The sequence below is a fragment of the Zingiber officinale genome, chromosome 5A (assembly GCF_018446385.1).
Source record: "Zingiber officinale cultivar Zhangliang chromosome 5A, Zo_v1.1, whole genome shotgun sequence".
Taxonomy (NCBI): domain Eukaryota; kingdom Viridiplantae; phylum Streptophyta; class Magnoliopsida; order Zingiberales; family Zingiberaceae; genus Zingiber; species Zingiber officinale.
This window is the reverse complement of record NC_055994.1, coordinates 124,659,971-124,675,814: the sequence shown is the minus strand read 5'-3', so window position 1 is coordinate 124,675,814 and position 15,844 is coordinate 124,659,971. Positions and strand designations below refer to the sequence as shown.

General features: G+C 35.2%; 2 protein-coding genes across 5 annotated transcripts in view; both read left to right on the top strand.

Moving 5' to 3' along the window:
- Window positions 1-6,638: 6,638 nt before the first annotated feature.
- LOC121981594 (60S ribosomal protein L18a) lies at window positions 6,639-8,334 on the top strand. Of its 2 annotated transcripts, none has more exons than XM_042534190.1 (4): window positions 6,639-6,743; window positions 6,972-7,087; window positions 7,172-7,235; window positions 7,809-8,334. In XM_042534190.1, the coding sequence occupies exons 1-4, from the start codon at window positions 6,729-6,731 to the stop codon at window positions 8,148-8,150; spliced, it is 537 nt and encodes a 178-aa protein (XP_042390124.1). In that variant the 5' UTR covers window positions 6,639-6,728; the 3' UTR covers window positions 8,151-8,334. The 2 variants fall into 2 exon arrangements, with proteins under 2 accessions (XP_042390124.1, XP_042390125.1); XM_042534191.1 differs by having other exon boundaries at window positions 6,654-6,718.
- A 3,828-nt stretch (window positions 8,335-12,162) lies between these two features.
- LOC121981592 (tobamovirus multiplication protein 1-like) overlaps window positions 12,163-15,844 on the top strand; it is a 28,867-nt gene continuing 25,185 nt past the window's right edge. For 2 of the 3 annotated variants that reach the window (XM_042534188.1, XM_042534187.1), the window contains exons 1-2: window positions 12,163-12,496; window positions 15,578-15,628. In XM_042534188.1, the coding sequence (XP_042390122.1) occupies window positions 12,386-12,496; window positions 15,578-15,628 (162 nt within the window). In that variant the 5' untranslated portion in view covers window positions 12,163-12,385. Of the gene's footprint in view, window positions 12,497-15,542; window positions 15,629-15,844 lie in introns of all 3 variants that reach the window. The other variant, XM_042534189.1, reaches the window with a different exon arrangement.

The following is a 15,844-nucleotide window of genomic DNA, read 5'->3' as shown; positions in this document are numbered from 1 at the left end:
ACTTGACCAAGGGTTAATACAAACAAGACTTGATGTTTAGGAGAGAGAAGTCTAGTCAGGACTATATGACTAATAAAGGTAAGTCCTAACCAAAGGTTAGGCAAAGTGGAAGTCCTGGTGAGTGAAGTCGGGTCCCAATGAGTGAAGCTAGGTAGTAGAACTCCTAGTGAGTGAAGTCAGACCCTAGTGAGTGAAACTAGGAGGTGGAAGTCTTGGTGAGTGAAATCGGACCCTAGTAAGTGAACCTAGGTGGTGGAAGTCCTGGTGAGTGAAGTCGGGCCCTAGTAAATGAAGCTAGGTATTGGAAGTCCTGATGAGTGAAGCCAGACCCTAGTGAGTGAAGCTAGGTGGTGGAAGTCCTGGTGAGTGAAGTCAGGATCTAGTGAGTGAAGTTAGGTGGTGGAAGTCCTGGTGAGTGAAACCTGACCCTAGTGAGTGAAGCTAGATAGTGGAAGTCTTGGTGAGTGAAGTCAGACCCTAGCGAGTGAAGCTAGGTGGTGGAAGTCCTAGTGAGTGAAGTTAAGTGGAGAAAATTCTAGTGAGTGAAGGCAAACAATGGAAGTCCTAGTGAGTGAAGCTAGGCAACCCTAGGGGCATATAATCTTAGGTTATACTTAAATTCTGTTAATATTATTTTACCTTACCATTTTATCTATTGTGCTAACTCAGTATTGTAGGGAAGTTTAACTAGGTCGACGGGCTGATCGGATAGCTAGCAGGAAGTTCAGACAGGTCGACAGGCTGACCAAATATCTGGCAAACGATAAGTGAAGGTAAGTCACTGGAGGAGAGTGATTGTGAGGGCACGTCCCAGTTAAGGACAGTAGGCGTCAATCCAGTTTAAGTCCATTTAGGATTTCTAGATGGAGACCTTGACTAGTTCCTGGTTCTAGGAGGATAGGAACTAATTACTCTATTTATTATATTTATGCTAACACTTGTCTTGCAGGATATTTGGACTAACACATTTGTTGCAGGAGAAGAAAACAAGCAAGTAAGTAAGCTGCCTTTGGGTGAACAGTACCCGAGGGCGCCCTCCATGGCTATGGAAGGCGCCTTGGTACTGTTCATGGAAGGCGCCTTCCATGGCTATGGAAGGCGCTCTCCGCGGATAAAATTTAACTTCGCTACGGATAAGTGCCAAGGAAATTGGGATTGCTTTTGTCTCATTGGAGGTGTCTTCCATGGCTATGGGAGGTGCCCTCCAAGCCTTTTATAAGGCAGCCTCGAGTAGACACTTAAACACCAACAAGATACAAGCTACTACGCGCACATTTGAGCCTTCGACCGCTCCTGGTTCTTACTGTGACTCTACTGCAAAGCTGCTGAGCCCGACGATTACTCCAAGGAGTTCCGATCGTGCCCTACAGATAGACTTTAACACAAAGCACTATCATTTCTATTTTTGAAAGTGTTGGTAACATTTCTTTTTGTACTTAATTACTATAAAAGGACAAATGCAGGGTGTTGCACTTGGCCTAACTTTTCTTGTACTTGATTTTCTCTTCCGGGGGTACCGAAAGAGGTTTTTAGTGAATTGTCTATCGATAGATCTGCTGGACCTGAGCCTTGGAGTAGGAGTCGCCGAAGGCTCCGAACCAAGTAAAAATCGCTCGTGTTTTTTTGGTGTTTTCTCATTTTTATTTTTCACTGCGTACTCGTGTTTTTAAAACAAAAAAGAAGCATTTTGAAAACCACGTGATTCACCCCCCCTCTCTCACGTGCTTCACGATCCAACAAGAAGATGACTGAGAGCAAATATTTTGACAAACTATGAATTCGTTGGGCACATAAATTGTGGACAAATGTCGATCTAGTAAATTCAACGATGAAGATAAATATATACTTGTCGCTAAATCAAGGATGAATCCTAAAATTGGAGACTCTAGATTCATCACTGACTCATCGAAGAATCCAAGATCAGGATTCATCACTGAATCAGGATTAAAATCCCTCTCCAAGCCCTAAATTTTTAATCTCTCATCACGTTTGCACAAAAAGCCTCCTCCATCGACATCGGTTCTCTCCAACTCGTGAAGTGCATCAATTTCCTCTGATAATCTCCTTTCTCTCTGATACGGGAAATAGTGGATGACCCCCACTACTAGGGGTTTGCTAGACGAAGACGATGGTCAAGATGATGTGACAGTCAAAAGTTGGGAGGAGGTAGCGGTCATGGTTAAAGACTACGTGCCTAGGCAATCCACTCCCCTATCTCAACCGGCCTCTTAGCCGATTGAACCCAGGGCTCAGTCCCCTTCTCCTAGGCACTATCCCAATCTAATCCGAATCTGCCTCTTAGCTAATCAGACCCAAGGCTCAGTCATATTCTCTTGGGCACTGTCCTAATCTAATCCCAGTCAGCCTCTTAGCTGATCGGACCTAAGGCGTATTCCCCTTCTCCTGGGCGCCATCCCAATCTAATCTCAGCCGACCTCTTAATCGGTCGAACTCCCAAGGCTCAGTCCCCTCACTTTTCTTGAGTACCGTCTCAATTTTACTCCTGGTTGGCCTCCTAGCTGGCCAAACCCCCCAGAGGGACAATATTATCAGAGAATCATAATAACTTATCAGAAAGTAGTAGATATTTGTCAAGGAATATTCTAATACTCTGCCATATACAGCCGACCTCTAATGCCTTATGATTGTGGAGATTACAAAAGATCGTATAAAAAAGGAGGTCCTCTCTGTTGACTAGGTACACACTAGACAACAGTCTTACTTATATGCATATTTATTGTTCATCTTTTTCTGCTCAGCCTCTCAACTTCTGGACAGGATCACCTTCCTTTCCTTTCTCCTGTCCTTCCCCTCCCTTACTCAGCACCAAGAAATTTGCTCTCAGGGCATAAGAGATTGCCAAGAAGAAGTTGGCCAGAAATGATCTCATCAATGCCAAGAAATTTACGACTGCGACTGTCGACGTTTGCATTGCATCACAGAGCAAAGTTGATGGGGAGAAACGAAGGCATGCCATTCTTTGCATGAACTCTGGAGCAGACAAAGACAGTGAGGAAACACTACAGAAAGATGGCTCTCCTACTTCATCCCAACAAGAACAATGTCGATGTTGAAGATGCTTTCAAACTCATTTCAAAGGCATGGTTTGTCTCATCTGGTAAGTCCAGGAGGCACTTGACAACTAGAAAAGAAGCACCAAGAGTTTCTCACATGAAGTTTCCCAACTAATGCGGTGAGTCAGAGGAGACTCCATGTGCCCCCAAGGTTGATGTAAGTAGGTGTCAAAGCCAAGAAAGTGATGTAAAGATTCAGTTGTCCGTCCATCGGATTCCACTAGCAGACCGAGTGTATTTGAGTCCTTTTAGGAGGTTGATCAGATGCTATCCGCTCACCCTGCTCGGATTTCACAAGCCGATCGGGTGTGCTCCTTCCATTCTTTGTCGGGTTTTACTGACCGAACACTCTCTGATCGTCCCCAATTGATTGTTCTCCATCTATGGATGTTGCTCTGGGATAATTAGATTGATTGGAGAGATCGACACCCATCACACCGATTGAATGTGTCTTGTCCATTTAAGCCCAAGCCATCTGACACTCTCTTTTATTTCTTGGACAGGATAGGATAGACTCCCAACCTACCAAGGCCCCTTGGCCCAAAGGCTCCACAACTCAAGAACTTTATGAGTCAGCCCATCATGAAGAATAATAGTGCTAGCTCTGACACACTGTGTGGATTGTCAGAGCATGTGGAACACCACTCTTGTATCTTCATTTCCATAATGCATGTAGATACAATGGGGCACCCCCTTGTTGTAGTATGAAACATGTCCCATCCATAATTATTACATCATTAATACATAGAGAAAAAAGAGATTCAGTTATAGTATTATAAAAAGGAACTTGCAAACACATAGGGGGTATGCCATAATCTATAAAATATATTACTGTTCATCCCCCTTGGATTTTTCTCTCTATCTTCTTGTCGAAAGTTACTTGAGTATCGGAGCAACAAAGCCGAGACACCCCCAGCACCATTCTAACTCTCCTCTTCTCTCCTTGTGTATCTCTTGGTGACAATTTTCTCTTATACAAGCCTCCTCTCTCGACGACTCCAGTCAACATAGCTTCTAGCTCACCGGTGACTCGCTCTCCGAGTGTCTGGGCACAAGATCACCAACCAAACAACAAAAGAGATGCTGCTCAAGGTCATGCCAATGGATCTTACAAATTCTCCAAGAGAAGCAAAGAGACACCTGCAAGTACAACATTTTAGGCGTCTTGTGATAGGCGCGGAATGTAGTACGAGCATCTCAGGGTGTACCTTAATCACACTCTTCTCTGTCTTAATTGCCATGCATCTTTTGTAATTAAAGCTTATCTCATTTAGGTCAAGACATTACTCAACCAAATTGACTCATATGCTACAATTATTTGAGCATGTCGAATGTCAAACCGGTTGGGTAAAATTTGCCCAAGCAAATGAATCAACGTTTTGACACTTGAAAATGCAAAATCGAAGGGGGACGAATCTATCCTAAGAAAATTACATTATCTCAGTTTGAGAGCACTCAGAAACTCACTTGGCCTTGGGATTACTTCTCGAGTACTCTACATTACTTTCTCGATTGGTACTGAGTACTCTGCATAGCTTTTCTGATTGGGTACAATGACCTATTTGCCCATACAAGATAATTTAATCTTCCGGACAACTCAACCATCCATGCAAAGATTGTCCAACAAAATATTATAAACTTTACTACCGATTTACTTGATACACAAATAATAGGGAAGGTTATCTATCTTCAAACATCTAAATTATTAAAAAAATACATTTAAAATCTAATAATCCCTCTCACCAATGAACTCACAAGTCATTAATCTTGTTCTAATTTTAATAGATTGATAATTCTTCCTCGTCAATGAGACAAAAAACTTATCTTTATCACTTTGAATGAAAGGTTTCCTTAATTCTTAATAAACTCTAAAAATTTATTTCTCAACATGTTGATGATCAAAAAAAAAAAAATGAAAAGAGTGAAGAAGAAAGGGTTATTAATGAGAGAAAGTGAGCAGCTCAAATCCTTTGGTCCATTTTGTGTGGACCATAAAAGGAGCCACTTGAATGCATTGGTGGGGAGCCATGGCTCCACATGTAAATAGATGGAGGTCATGATTCCCCACCAATGCATACAAGTGGTCCTCCCCTAATCCGAAAAAGCGAATCAAAGAATCTGCCCTCGAAAGTGAGGTAGTCAAAGCTTAGAGAAAGTGAGGCAGCTGAGGAATAAAAAGAAGTGCAGTGTAGAACTTAAACAACAAGTTTATCTTGTTTAACAAAAACTTTACCATCCATGTAAAGATTGTCCAACAAAATATTCCAAAGGTTCACCTCTAAATGTGTATAAACTTTACTATCAATTTAACTGATACACAAATAATAGGGAAGGTTATCTATTTTCGGGCATCTAAATTATAAAAAAAAAACACATTTAAAATCAAATAATCCCTCTCACCAACGAACTCACAAATCATTAATCTCATTCTAATTTTAATAGATTGGTAATTCTTCCTCGCCAACGATACAAAAAAGTTATCTTTATCACTATGAATGAAAGGTCTCCTTAATTCTCAATAAACTCTAAAAATTTATTTCTCAACATGTTGATGATTCAAAAAAGATGAAAAGAGTGAAGAAGAAAGGATTATTGATGAGAGAAAGTAAGCAGCCCAGATCCTCTGGTCCGCTTTTTTGCGGACCAGAGAAGGAGCCACTTGTATGTATTGGTGGGGAGTCATGGCCCCACATGTAAATACGTGGGGGCCATGACTCCCCACCAATGCATACAAGTGGCCCTCCCCTGGTCCACAAAAAGTGAATCAGAGGATCTACCCTCAAGAGTGAGGTAGTCAAAGCTCGGAGAAAGTGAGGCAGCTGAGGAATAAAAAGAAGTGAAGTCGTTTGATCATGTGTAGAACTTAAACAACAAGTTTATGTATTTTAATAACTTGAGTATTGAGATTTCGCCTAATTAATTTTGAAAATAAACGACCTTTAGATACAAAGTGGGTTTGGGAATAGTTAGTTGATGTTTATTAAAATAATGACTTGTAAAAATAACTAGTTTTGAATTGCAATTTATCTCTATCCAATGATCTTCTATAAAATCATCTAGCTGGAGCTATGGTGCAACAGTAAAAACTCTTAATTGTTTTCTAGAAACTCATCGTTCGATTATCAATTAAACGTATTTATAGCAATTTGTACTTCAAATGTGATTTACAACTAAGGATGCTGTGTTTCTGGACCGTTCACCGTAAGTGCTTCTCCATTTACTCTAATGATCGATAGAAAATTTTAATAGGATTAACTGTCACTACTACAGATTGAACGTTATTCAACATTAATCAATTTTTTTCTATAAAATCATTTAGCTAAATGACGTTTTTATGAAAAAATTAAAGACACAAAAAATTATATTTGGACTAAAATATAATTTTTTATTTTTTATTTTATTTTTTTAGTCGGCTGATCGATGAAAAATAAAGCTTTAATATATTTATGGAAATCCATTTTTAGGGTTTTAAATGGACGCTACAAACGCATCAACGATCTAAAGGTCCACGGGCTTGTAGACCGGCCCATTTATCTGGCCGTTAGGTTTTTGGTAGTATAAATTCTCTTGAAAATGGAGCTTCGGCAGTCGCGGCGGCGGAGGGAGTCCTAGAGGAGAGAGTCCAGCAGAGAAGGTGATCTCAGGTGCGTCGAAATGGTGGCCTTCAGGGTGAGTTCTGTTGATCCCCTCTTCCCTCCTCCCCTTTCTACTCCGCCTGCTCGGTTCCGGCATCTTCTCGTGGTCTTCTCCACGCTCCAAATTCGTTGTTTGGTGTACTTGAGACCCTACTCTTTCCTCATCGATGCCCTCTATGCTTATACTTATCGAGATTTACGGATCAGATAAATATGTGTGTGTGTTTTTTTTTGATTCCTTGTTTGTTCTGGTTGGTTTCAGTTCCATCAGTATCAGGTTGTTGGAAGAGGTCTTCCAACGGAGACAGATCAACATCCGAAGATTTACAGGATGAAGCTGTGGGCGACTAATGATGTCCGCGCCAAATCCAAGTTCTGGTGGGTATTCAGGAACCCTATTTCTGAAGATCAATTTTTGTCCGCAGAGAAGCACATGTATTCAATATTCTATGGCTACTGCAGGTACTTCTTGAGGAAGCTGAAGAAGATTAAGAAGAGCAATGGGCAGGTGCTAGCCATAAATGAGGTTTGTTCCTCTTTTGCCTCTGTTCGCCAACCATCAATCAAATATGCTGTTCTTCTACTATTTTGCAATGTTCTTTTAAATTTTTATTTCTTTTAAGTTAATTGGCAAGATCATCATGATTCCTTTGAGATCATTAAGTACGAGATCATTGTATTTGGAAACAATTTATAATGTTGAATCTGGATGTTTTGCTGTGTTTTTTTTTTTATTTTTTATAGTTGATTGGGTATTTCATTGTATGCATCTGGTTTATTCTACTTGGTTACCAATTGAATACTAGAAATATTGTGATAATATGAATGTTGCATGATCTATTGATGTATTCTAACAATTGCACTGCGTACTTGAAAATTTCAATGAGTTTGCTTGTTTAAGTACTCAAATCAGAGGTGTTGCCACCAATATCCATCCATCTTAGCTTGGCTGTGGTTCTCTCCTAATGTTGTAAATACTAAATTCTTTTGTTTGGTACATGGAGCCCTCTATATTCATTGAGGGAATAGTCTTGCTTTATTTTCATTTCTAATTTCTGTTTCATTCTATAGGCTCACAGAAATGACCTTTTACATGCAGATATTTGAGCGCAAGCCGACTAAAATCAAGAACTATGGCATATGGTTGCGGTATCAGAGCAGGACAGGCTATCACAACATGTACAAGGAATACCGCGATACTACTCTCAATGGTGCAGTCGACCAAATGTATGATGAGATGGCTTCTCGTCATCGCGTAAGGTATCATGGTATTCAGATAATTAAAACTGCCACCATACCTGCCAAGCTCTGCAAGAGGGAGAGCACCAAGCAGTTCCATGACTCCAAAATCAAGTTCCCGCTGGTGTTCAAGAAGGTCAGGCCGTCGAGCAGGAAGTTGAAAACCACCTTCAAGGCATCTAGGCCAAACTTGTTTGCATGATTGGCATCAGAGGCTTCTCAAAGTCTTGTAGTAGGTCTTTCCAGTATCAATTTTCTCCTCAGATGATGAACATCATACATCAAGAACTGCTTGAGAAATTTCAGTGTGATTTTGGTAGTTATTTTGCAAGTTAAATTTGATGGATTGTGGTTTGGTTTTATAAGAGGTAACTTTGCCACTTCTATATGCATTTGCTCATTCATCTTTGTTCTGTTTATTTGTTGTGTTTGCTTAGTCTTTTTTTTTAATCTCATTTAACTTGTTATTAACTCAATTATTTTTTTGTGTCACAATTAACATTAATTGTCAACCCTCAAATAATTAATCTACTTAAAAGAATTTTCTTTCTATAAGTATTTGTTCGATTTAACTACAACAGAATCATAGATAGAACTAATTAAAGGTGTTTGGGTTTCTATTGATTAATTTTGGAGTTTGGTAGTTGTTTTTCACTTAGTTCTTGTAAATCCTTACCTTGAGGTGATGAACTTTTTTAGAATTATTAAATTATGTAGGATAATTTTAAAATTATTGTGACTATATCTCAAAATATTAGAATTTTAATTACATTTAGTTTTGCCTAAAATATAATTAAATATATTGAGAATAATAATTTTTTAAATATGAATATAATTAGGAGAATTAGTTAAATAAATATGATCTAATTTCATGTCAATATGATATTGTTTAGTCCATAGTTATATTTTTTAAATATGAATTAAAATTTTTAAATATATGTGGAGGGCATGAGGAGATATATGAATATATAAAAATTAATTTTATGTACCCATTTTGTCTATCAATCAAATTTATTTAAAATTAATTTTGATTAAAAAATAAATTAATCTAGTGATTTGATTAAATTGAGATAAATCGATTTGACTTTTCAAAATATTAGTTGTTTTTCACTTAGTTCTTGTAAATCCTTACCTTAGAGGTGATGAGCTCGAGCTTTGTAATCATGCCATTAATTGCATTTTATTTTTTTTAATCGTTGATGTAGCAATATCATTGATTATATTACTATTTGATTTAATTGATTTTGATTTAGTAATATTAGTTTGATTACAATGTTATTTGATTTAATTGTTTTTTTAAAAAAAATTAACAAGTTTTTAGAATTATTAAATTATGGGATAATTTTAAAATTATTGTGACTATATCTCAAAATGTTAGAATTTTAATTAAATCAGTAACTATTAGGGATTGACATTAAATTAATTTTTATAGGTTAGTTATATCCATAATTTTTAATGTTAATTTAAATAGGTTGAGAATAATAATTTTTTAAATATGAATATAATTAGGATAATTAATCAAATAAATATGATCTAATTTTATGTCAATATGATATTGTTTAGTCCATAGTTATATATTTTTTTAACATGAATTAAAATTTTTAAATATATGTGGAGGGCATGATTATAATTTTATGTACTCGTCTATCAATCAATTTTATTTAAAATTAATTTTCATTAAAAAAATAAATTAGTTTAGTGATTTGATTAAATTTAGATAAGTGGATTTGACTTTTCAAAATATTAGTTGACTGGTAAGAATAAAATTAAAAATATTTATCTAATTGGATAATTTTAAAACTATATATGTGATTTAATAATTTCAGAAATTAATCAATAATTCGGTAAAATACTGTAAAATTTAAAATATAAATTGAATTTTAATTTTTTAAATTGAATCAAATAAATAGAAATAATTAAAATAACAAAAAACCGAACTAAACTTTCGAATTGCATCCGTTATTTTACTTTTACTCAATAGTCTTTCTGCTGCAATGAATCAATAGCCTTTTTAATTTCTTTGGTTGCACTTAGGAGTGTAATCGAGTCAAGTCAAATTTTTAGATGTTTGAGTTTGACTCATTTATAATTGAGATAAGCTCAAATTTTATTTAATGAATATATTCATGTCTCACGAGCTTATTCGAACTTTTATCAAACCTAAACTAACTTAATAAATATATATTATAAATTTAAATATTCATTAAAAATTAAATTATATATTTTAAAAATATTATAATATTCTTGTTAAAATTTATAATTTTATTCTAATAAATAAATTTAATATATTTGTCTATGTTTTTCATAAGTAGAGTGTAAAATTTATAAATTTAATATGAAAATTATCATTTTTTATTTAAAAGTTGATTCATGAATTTAACGAACATGTTCATGAGCTAACGAGCCGAATATTGTGAAACTTGAGCTTGAGTTGTTTATCTTAACGAATGAATTTTTATCGAATCGAGTTTCGAATAACTCACGAGCGGCTTAACTCATTTACACCCCTAGTTGCACAGTTACTAACTGATGTTGTGTTATTTTGATACGGTTCGATTTAATTGATTTTTAAAATTTAAATTCTAGATTTACCCAAATAAATTAATCTTTTACTCACCTACATATTTACTTTGGATACGACTTTTCGATGAAGCTATTTATTTATTTATTTATTTATGAGATGTCATTGAATGATTTTTATTGATTTTTTTAATGATAAATTTTATGGAGTTATAAATTTTTATTGACTTTTATATAATATCATTTAGCCGTGAAAAGAATTCCATGTAGTTTTATATTTTTTTTAAAAACTTTTACAAGTATTTATAAATTTTACTTAAATTTATGAATTTAAGGAAGTGTATTCAATCTTAGAAAAATGTATCATAATCTTGCAAGATATTTATTTTTAAATAAAATTTAAAATATCTAATTAAATTTATTTTTTAATAAAATAATAAATAGTAAACTTGTCCATAAAAAACTTTTTTAATTTTATATAATTTTATCTTATTTTGGCTAAAAATAAAGAGAAGATAAGGTTTCACTTAAAAAAAACCTTGAATAATATAATTTTAAATCTATTAATATTATAATAACTTTTAATATTTTTAATTATAATTTTGGTCTAAATTAATCTGAAAGGCTGTCAACCTTTAAATGTGATCAAATTTTTAATAAAATATTAAATTGATACATTTGATGAGTATTAAAATTAATATTATTATTATTAATTTGATTAGTAATAATATTATTAAAATAAATAAATATAAATATATAAAATTTATTTAGAAAATTCTAAAATTTAATAAATTTTATAGAATATTTTAGGTCGAATTTTATTAGACTTTATTAAATTATCTATTAATTAAATTAAGAATTAATTTAATTTATTAATATATATTTTATATTAAAACTTACTTCTTCCCTCTACGCACAACTCCGCCGTCCAAATCGACTTCGACTTCAATTTACTTATAAGTAGTCTCTCAGCTTCGTATGAAATGCATGCTGAATGATTGATGTAGGCCATCGAGAGTTTGTACAAGGACAGGACTTTTAAGATCAAAGAAATAATTAAAATGGAGGAGCGGAAAGAAAAATGATTTATTTGTAAAAAATTAAAGGCGATTTGAAGTCTATAGAAATCTAAAGGATGAGGAGAAGACTTTTTATTTTATTTTTAAAATTATACAAATTATTTTAGAGAACTTTTATTGATTAAAATTTATATAATTTTTAAAAGAATTTATGGAAATCTATTGAAATTTGAGATAAAAAAAATTTACATAGAGTTTTAAAAAGTTAAATTTAAATACTACATGAATTTTATAAATTCTATAAAAATTTAATTTGGATATCACTTAATTTTTTTATACCTAAAATAATTCAAAGTAATTAAAACTCCATCACTTGCAAGATTGCAGAATTTTTAATTTTTCGCAATAAAATTTATATGCGGTGAGTGAATCCCAAAGCCCACCGGCGTAGGACCGAACGCCTTCCAGTCAACCAGCACTTCTTAGGTGGGTCAAAAGGATCCACGTCCTTTTTACTGATGACGTACTTTCATACTCTTAATTTTCTCACCGCGAAGTATACCTTCGTCTCCACGGGTTCAATGCGGGTGGGCCTCCCTGTAAACTGTTCCCTCCACTTATATGCCAGGTTTTTTGCGGGTATAAAAGTTAATTACATCCAGTGGCGTTAAGACATCACCTTCGTTTCTCTCCATCCACCTACGCACCGCGTGTTGGGGCTCCGGTTAATCGCTTCCGCCTCCGCCGCTCTTCCTCTCCTCCGCCTCCATCTCCGGCGGTTGTCGCTTAGTACGTGGTTGCGATTGTGTCTGGGTGGCCGGCACTGTGGAGGAAGCGAGTGGCTGCCTGTGACTCCTTCCCCCTCCCCCTTGATCGGTTTTCCGCCGCTGGCATCTCGATGCGGAGAGAGGGAGAGGCAGCGATGAGATGCCTGCCGAAAGAAGTCGAGGTGGCGGGTGCGGTGCTCTCCGCTGTGGATGGGGCTGTCGCGGTCGTCGCGTTTGTGCAGGTTCGTACTGTTTCCCTCCTTTGGCGTTGACGATATCTTTCTTTGTTGTTCCTGTGCTTTTGACTGAAGGGCTCCGTTAGTCGCCAATGTTCGGGGCCGTTGATGCTTGTTATTTGTTTTGTATGGATTGGATTCTTGTGTTTGTAGTGCAGATTAGGATGAATTTCTAGCAGGATAGGATCCTTAGCTACCGTAATTGTGTTCCTTTGAGGTCTCCAGGGCTGTTGCGAAAATCTGCAGCGTAAACCGATGAAACGTGAAAGTTTTTCTTTCATATTGTTGGTTATGTGAGATGTATCACTATGAAAGCAAAATTCACGCAGATAAAATGAATGCTATCCAGTTTTGTCTGCTATTCACGAACCATACTAGGTCCTCAATTTGGGATATCAACTTTGAAGAGCACGATTGTGGATCAAGGCTATATTAGCTTTTTGTGTCTGATGGTTGGTTCTGGAACTGAACAATGGCTAATGCTTTTTAGCGCTCCAAAATATCTGGTATCATTTATGTTTAGTAGTGTCTTATAGGGGTACTTCTTTTTCCAATTTGGTTGTACCCGGACATGTTTTTTTCTTCTTCTTTTCCTCCTTGCCCATGCATAATTATTGTTCCCATTTTCCTGTTGCATTGCTTACACTTTTAATACTGGATCTGCTAATGAGTAGATGTTTAGTATATCTTTATATAATTTCTAGTAGAGTTGTCTGGATGATATCATTATGAACTAGCTGAGGCTGGTCGATTATCATGGGAGGAGAGCTGTCATCAATGTCCAATTAGTCTTTTCAGTGTGATTTCTGCTGGCATATGTCTAGCTTATGTGTTTTTTACAGCTTGTAGGATGAAAAAACAGCATGATGCTTACTGTATTTAACTAATTAATTAATTATTATTTTTACTGCATGTGTCGAAGGTTGCTTTACTTTATTCATAGAAACAGAGTTTTTGAAGTTCCATAGTCATGTAAGAGATAGAAAATGAAGGGGGTGTGTCTCAGGATTTGCCGTTGGCTTGGTTGATGAACTTTCTCAATAGGCTGATGATATATGGTCTCTTCATCTAAATTTTTTACATGTATTTTCTTTTTTAAATAGAAATCATTTGAGTTGTCAACTCCTAGAATCTAAACCCATTTACTATTTTTTTTAACTATTAAGATTTATTCGTATTATACTAATTACAATTATCTTGTTTAACATCCTTGTAATTCCGTAGGTAACATTTTCCAGTTGCATCATTGATTTATAAAACTACTAATCTTTATTAGCATAAAATTGTGTTGTAAAACATCTTTCATTGTCTCGTATGATTCTCAGATGGAATATGAAATAGAGAAACTGTATAACAGTGTCTTTTTTTTTGCTGATTGGTCTCATCTTCATAAAAGAAACTTATTTGTTCATTTGATATCAAATTTACCCAATTAATGAACAAAATAAATCCACATGCCTTCCATCCCTGGCTCACTGTTGTCGTAGAGTTATCATTTTGAGAATGCACAATTTGACCACAGTCCGTGTGTTCCTGGATTCTATCACTGAAAATGGAAACCACAAAAGCAAGGCAGAGCACTGATTGTTATTCTACATGACATTATGAAAATGATAATTAAGGGGCAGTCTGATGATATGATAAAGTAGATGTAGTAATGCAGGGAGGATGAGATGACAAACTGATGCTTGTAAGGAGAACAAAATACAATTGCAGAGAGATGAAAAGGTGTACTGGTTTGGTGAAGTTTTAGAATTGTATCAATATTTGGATAGATGTCTACCAGTTTTGGTAGGGCATAGGCTGGAAGAAAACCAGTCTATTAATCTTTGGTGGGCTGGCGACAATGCAACAATTTAGACGGGCTTAGAGGGACAATATTGGTAGAGAACACAAGGCGGGACATCATTTTGAAGAGAAATCAAAATGCGACTCCCCTGTAACGATTCAATAAAAAAGAGACGCCGTTTTGAGGGTTGCCCATTTTGTTATTGGTTTCTAAAGTGCTTCGCTTCTGAGTGATTATTTTTCTTTGTAAAGTTACTGACTTTAGCCTTACACTTGCTTCCGAAATCTCAAACTTACATTATTACATACGTTTCTTGCATTTGTAAAGTGTTGCTCTATACATTTCAGCTATTCTGATATTGTTGATCTACTGAGTATGTAATGCCCAATAACTAGAATGCTTTGTGCCTTGCCGCTGACATTTCCACATGACATTCCCATTATCTAGTTTCCTGTCTTCAACCTATGGTTGCTCATGACAGTTTCATACTTGAAAAACTCCCATGTACTACTATGTATTGCTTGCTATATGCTCCGTTGCAGAGTCATTATTTTGCTCTGTATGGTTACTGGCTTTTGCCCTACACTTACTTCCTAAACTCAAACTTACTTTATCATTTACTCATGTTTCTCTTATTTGGAAAGAGATGATCGATACATTTCGTTAATTTTGATATTGTGATTTATTGTGTATGCAATGTTCAATTAACCAGTATACTATGTTTCTTGTTGTTTACACTTCAAGTTTTCAACATATCATTCTTCTTTATCCATGTTCTCCTCTTCTTTTGTTTTGTTTCCATCTTTTTTCTTTTCTTTTTCTTTTTATGCAACATTCTTTTCTTTATTATGTGATGGTGTATACTTTTGGACTACTTTATGAGAATGGGAGTGGGATACACAATGTTCATTCGAGAGATGGATCTTTCTATAATCTAGAAGAGGAACTACTGTAAAAATTTGAGTCAATCATGGTTATATGGTTAGCCAATTATTGTATGATCTGTGAAACTAGATAGCAGTTATATGGTTCTTAGCCAATTATTTTGAGTCAATCATGTTTATGGTTCTTTTCTCGTCTTATTTGTAACATTATATCTGTGGTGTCTCCCAATTTCAACTTTATTTCAGACTTATCATTACAGTATTTACATATGCATTGCTTTTTACCCCTTTTCACAAAGGATAGCAGTTATATGATGACAAGTGATTTATGTGCTTGCGTCATCATTTGTTTTTTTTTGTCTTTGTGCACATTCTTCAGCTGTGTAGCTGATCAACTTTCAAAATTGACTGCAGTTGTTTAGAATTCACTTGCGTAATCAGCAACTTGGTTGGACTCGCCAAAAGGTAACAAAAAACTGCTGATATTGTATAGTTGGATATTACCTCACTGTACAATCTATTTATTAGAGATTATCTTTAGTTTTAGGCTCTGCATCTTTCTTTTCCTATTGCATGGCATTTAAATGCTTTACTTAAGAAAAAGTGAATATGAATCTTAATTTTAGCACATTATCTTTAGAAGCTTATCCTCTTGGTGCTCAACACGATTTTTTTTTTCTT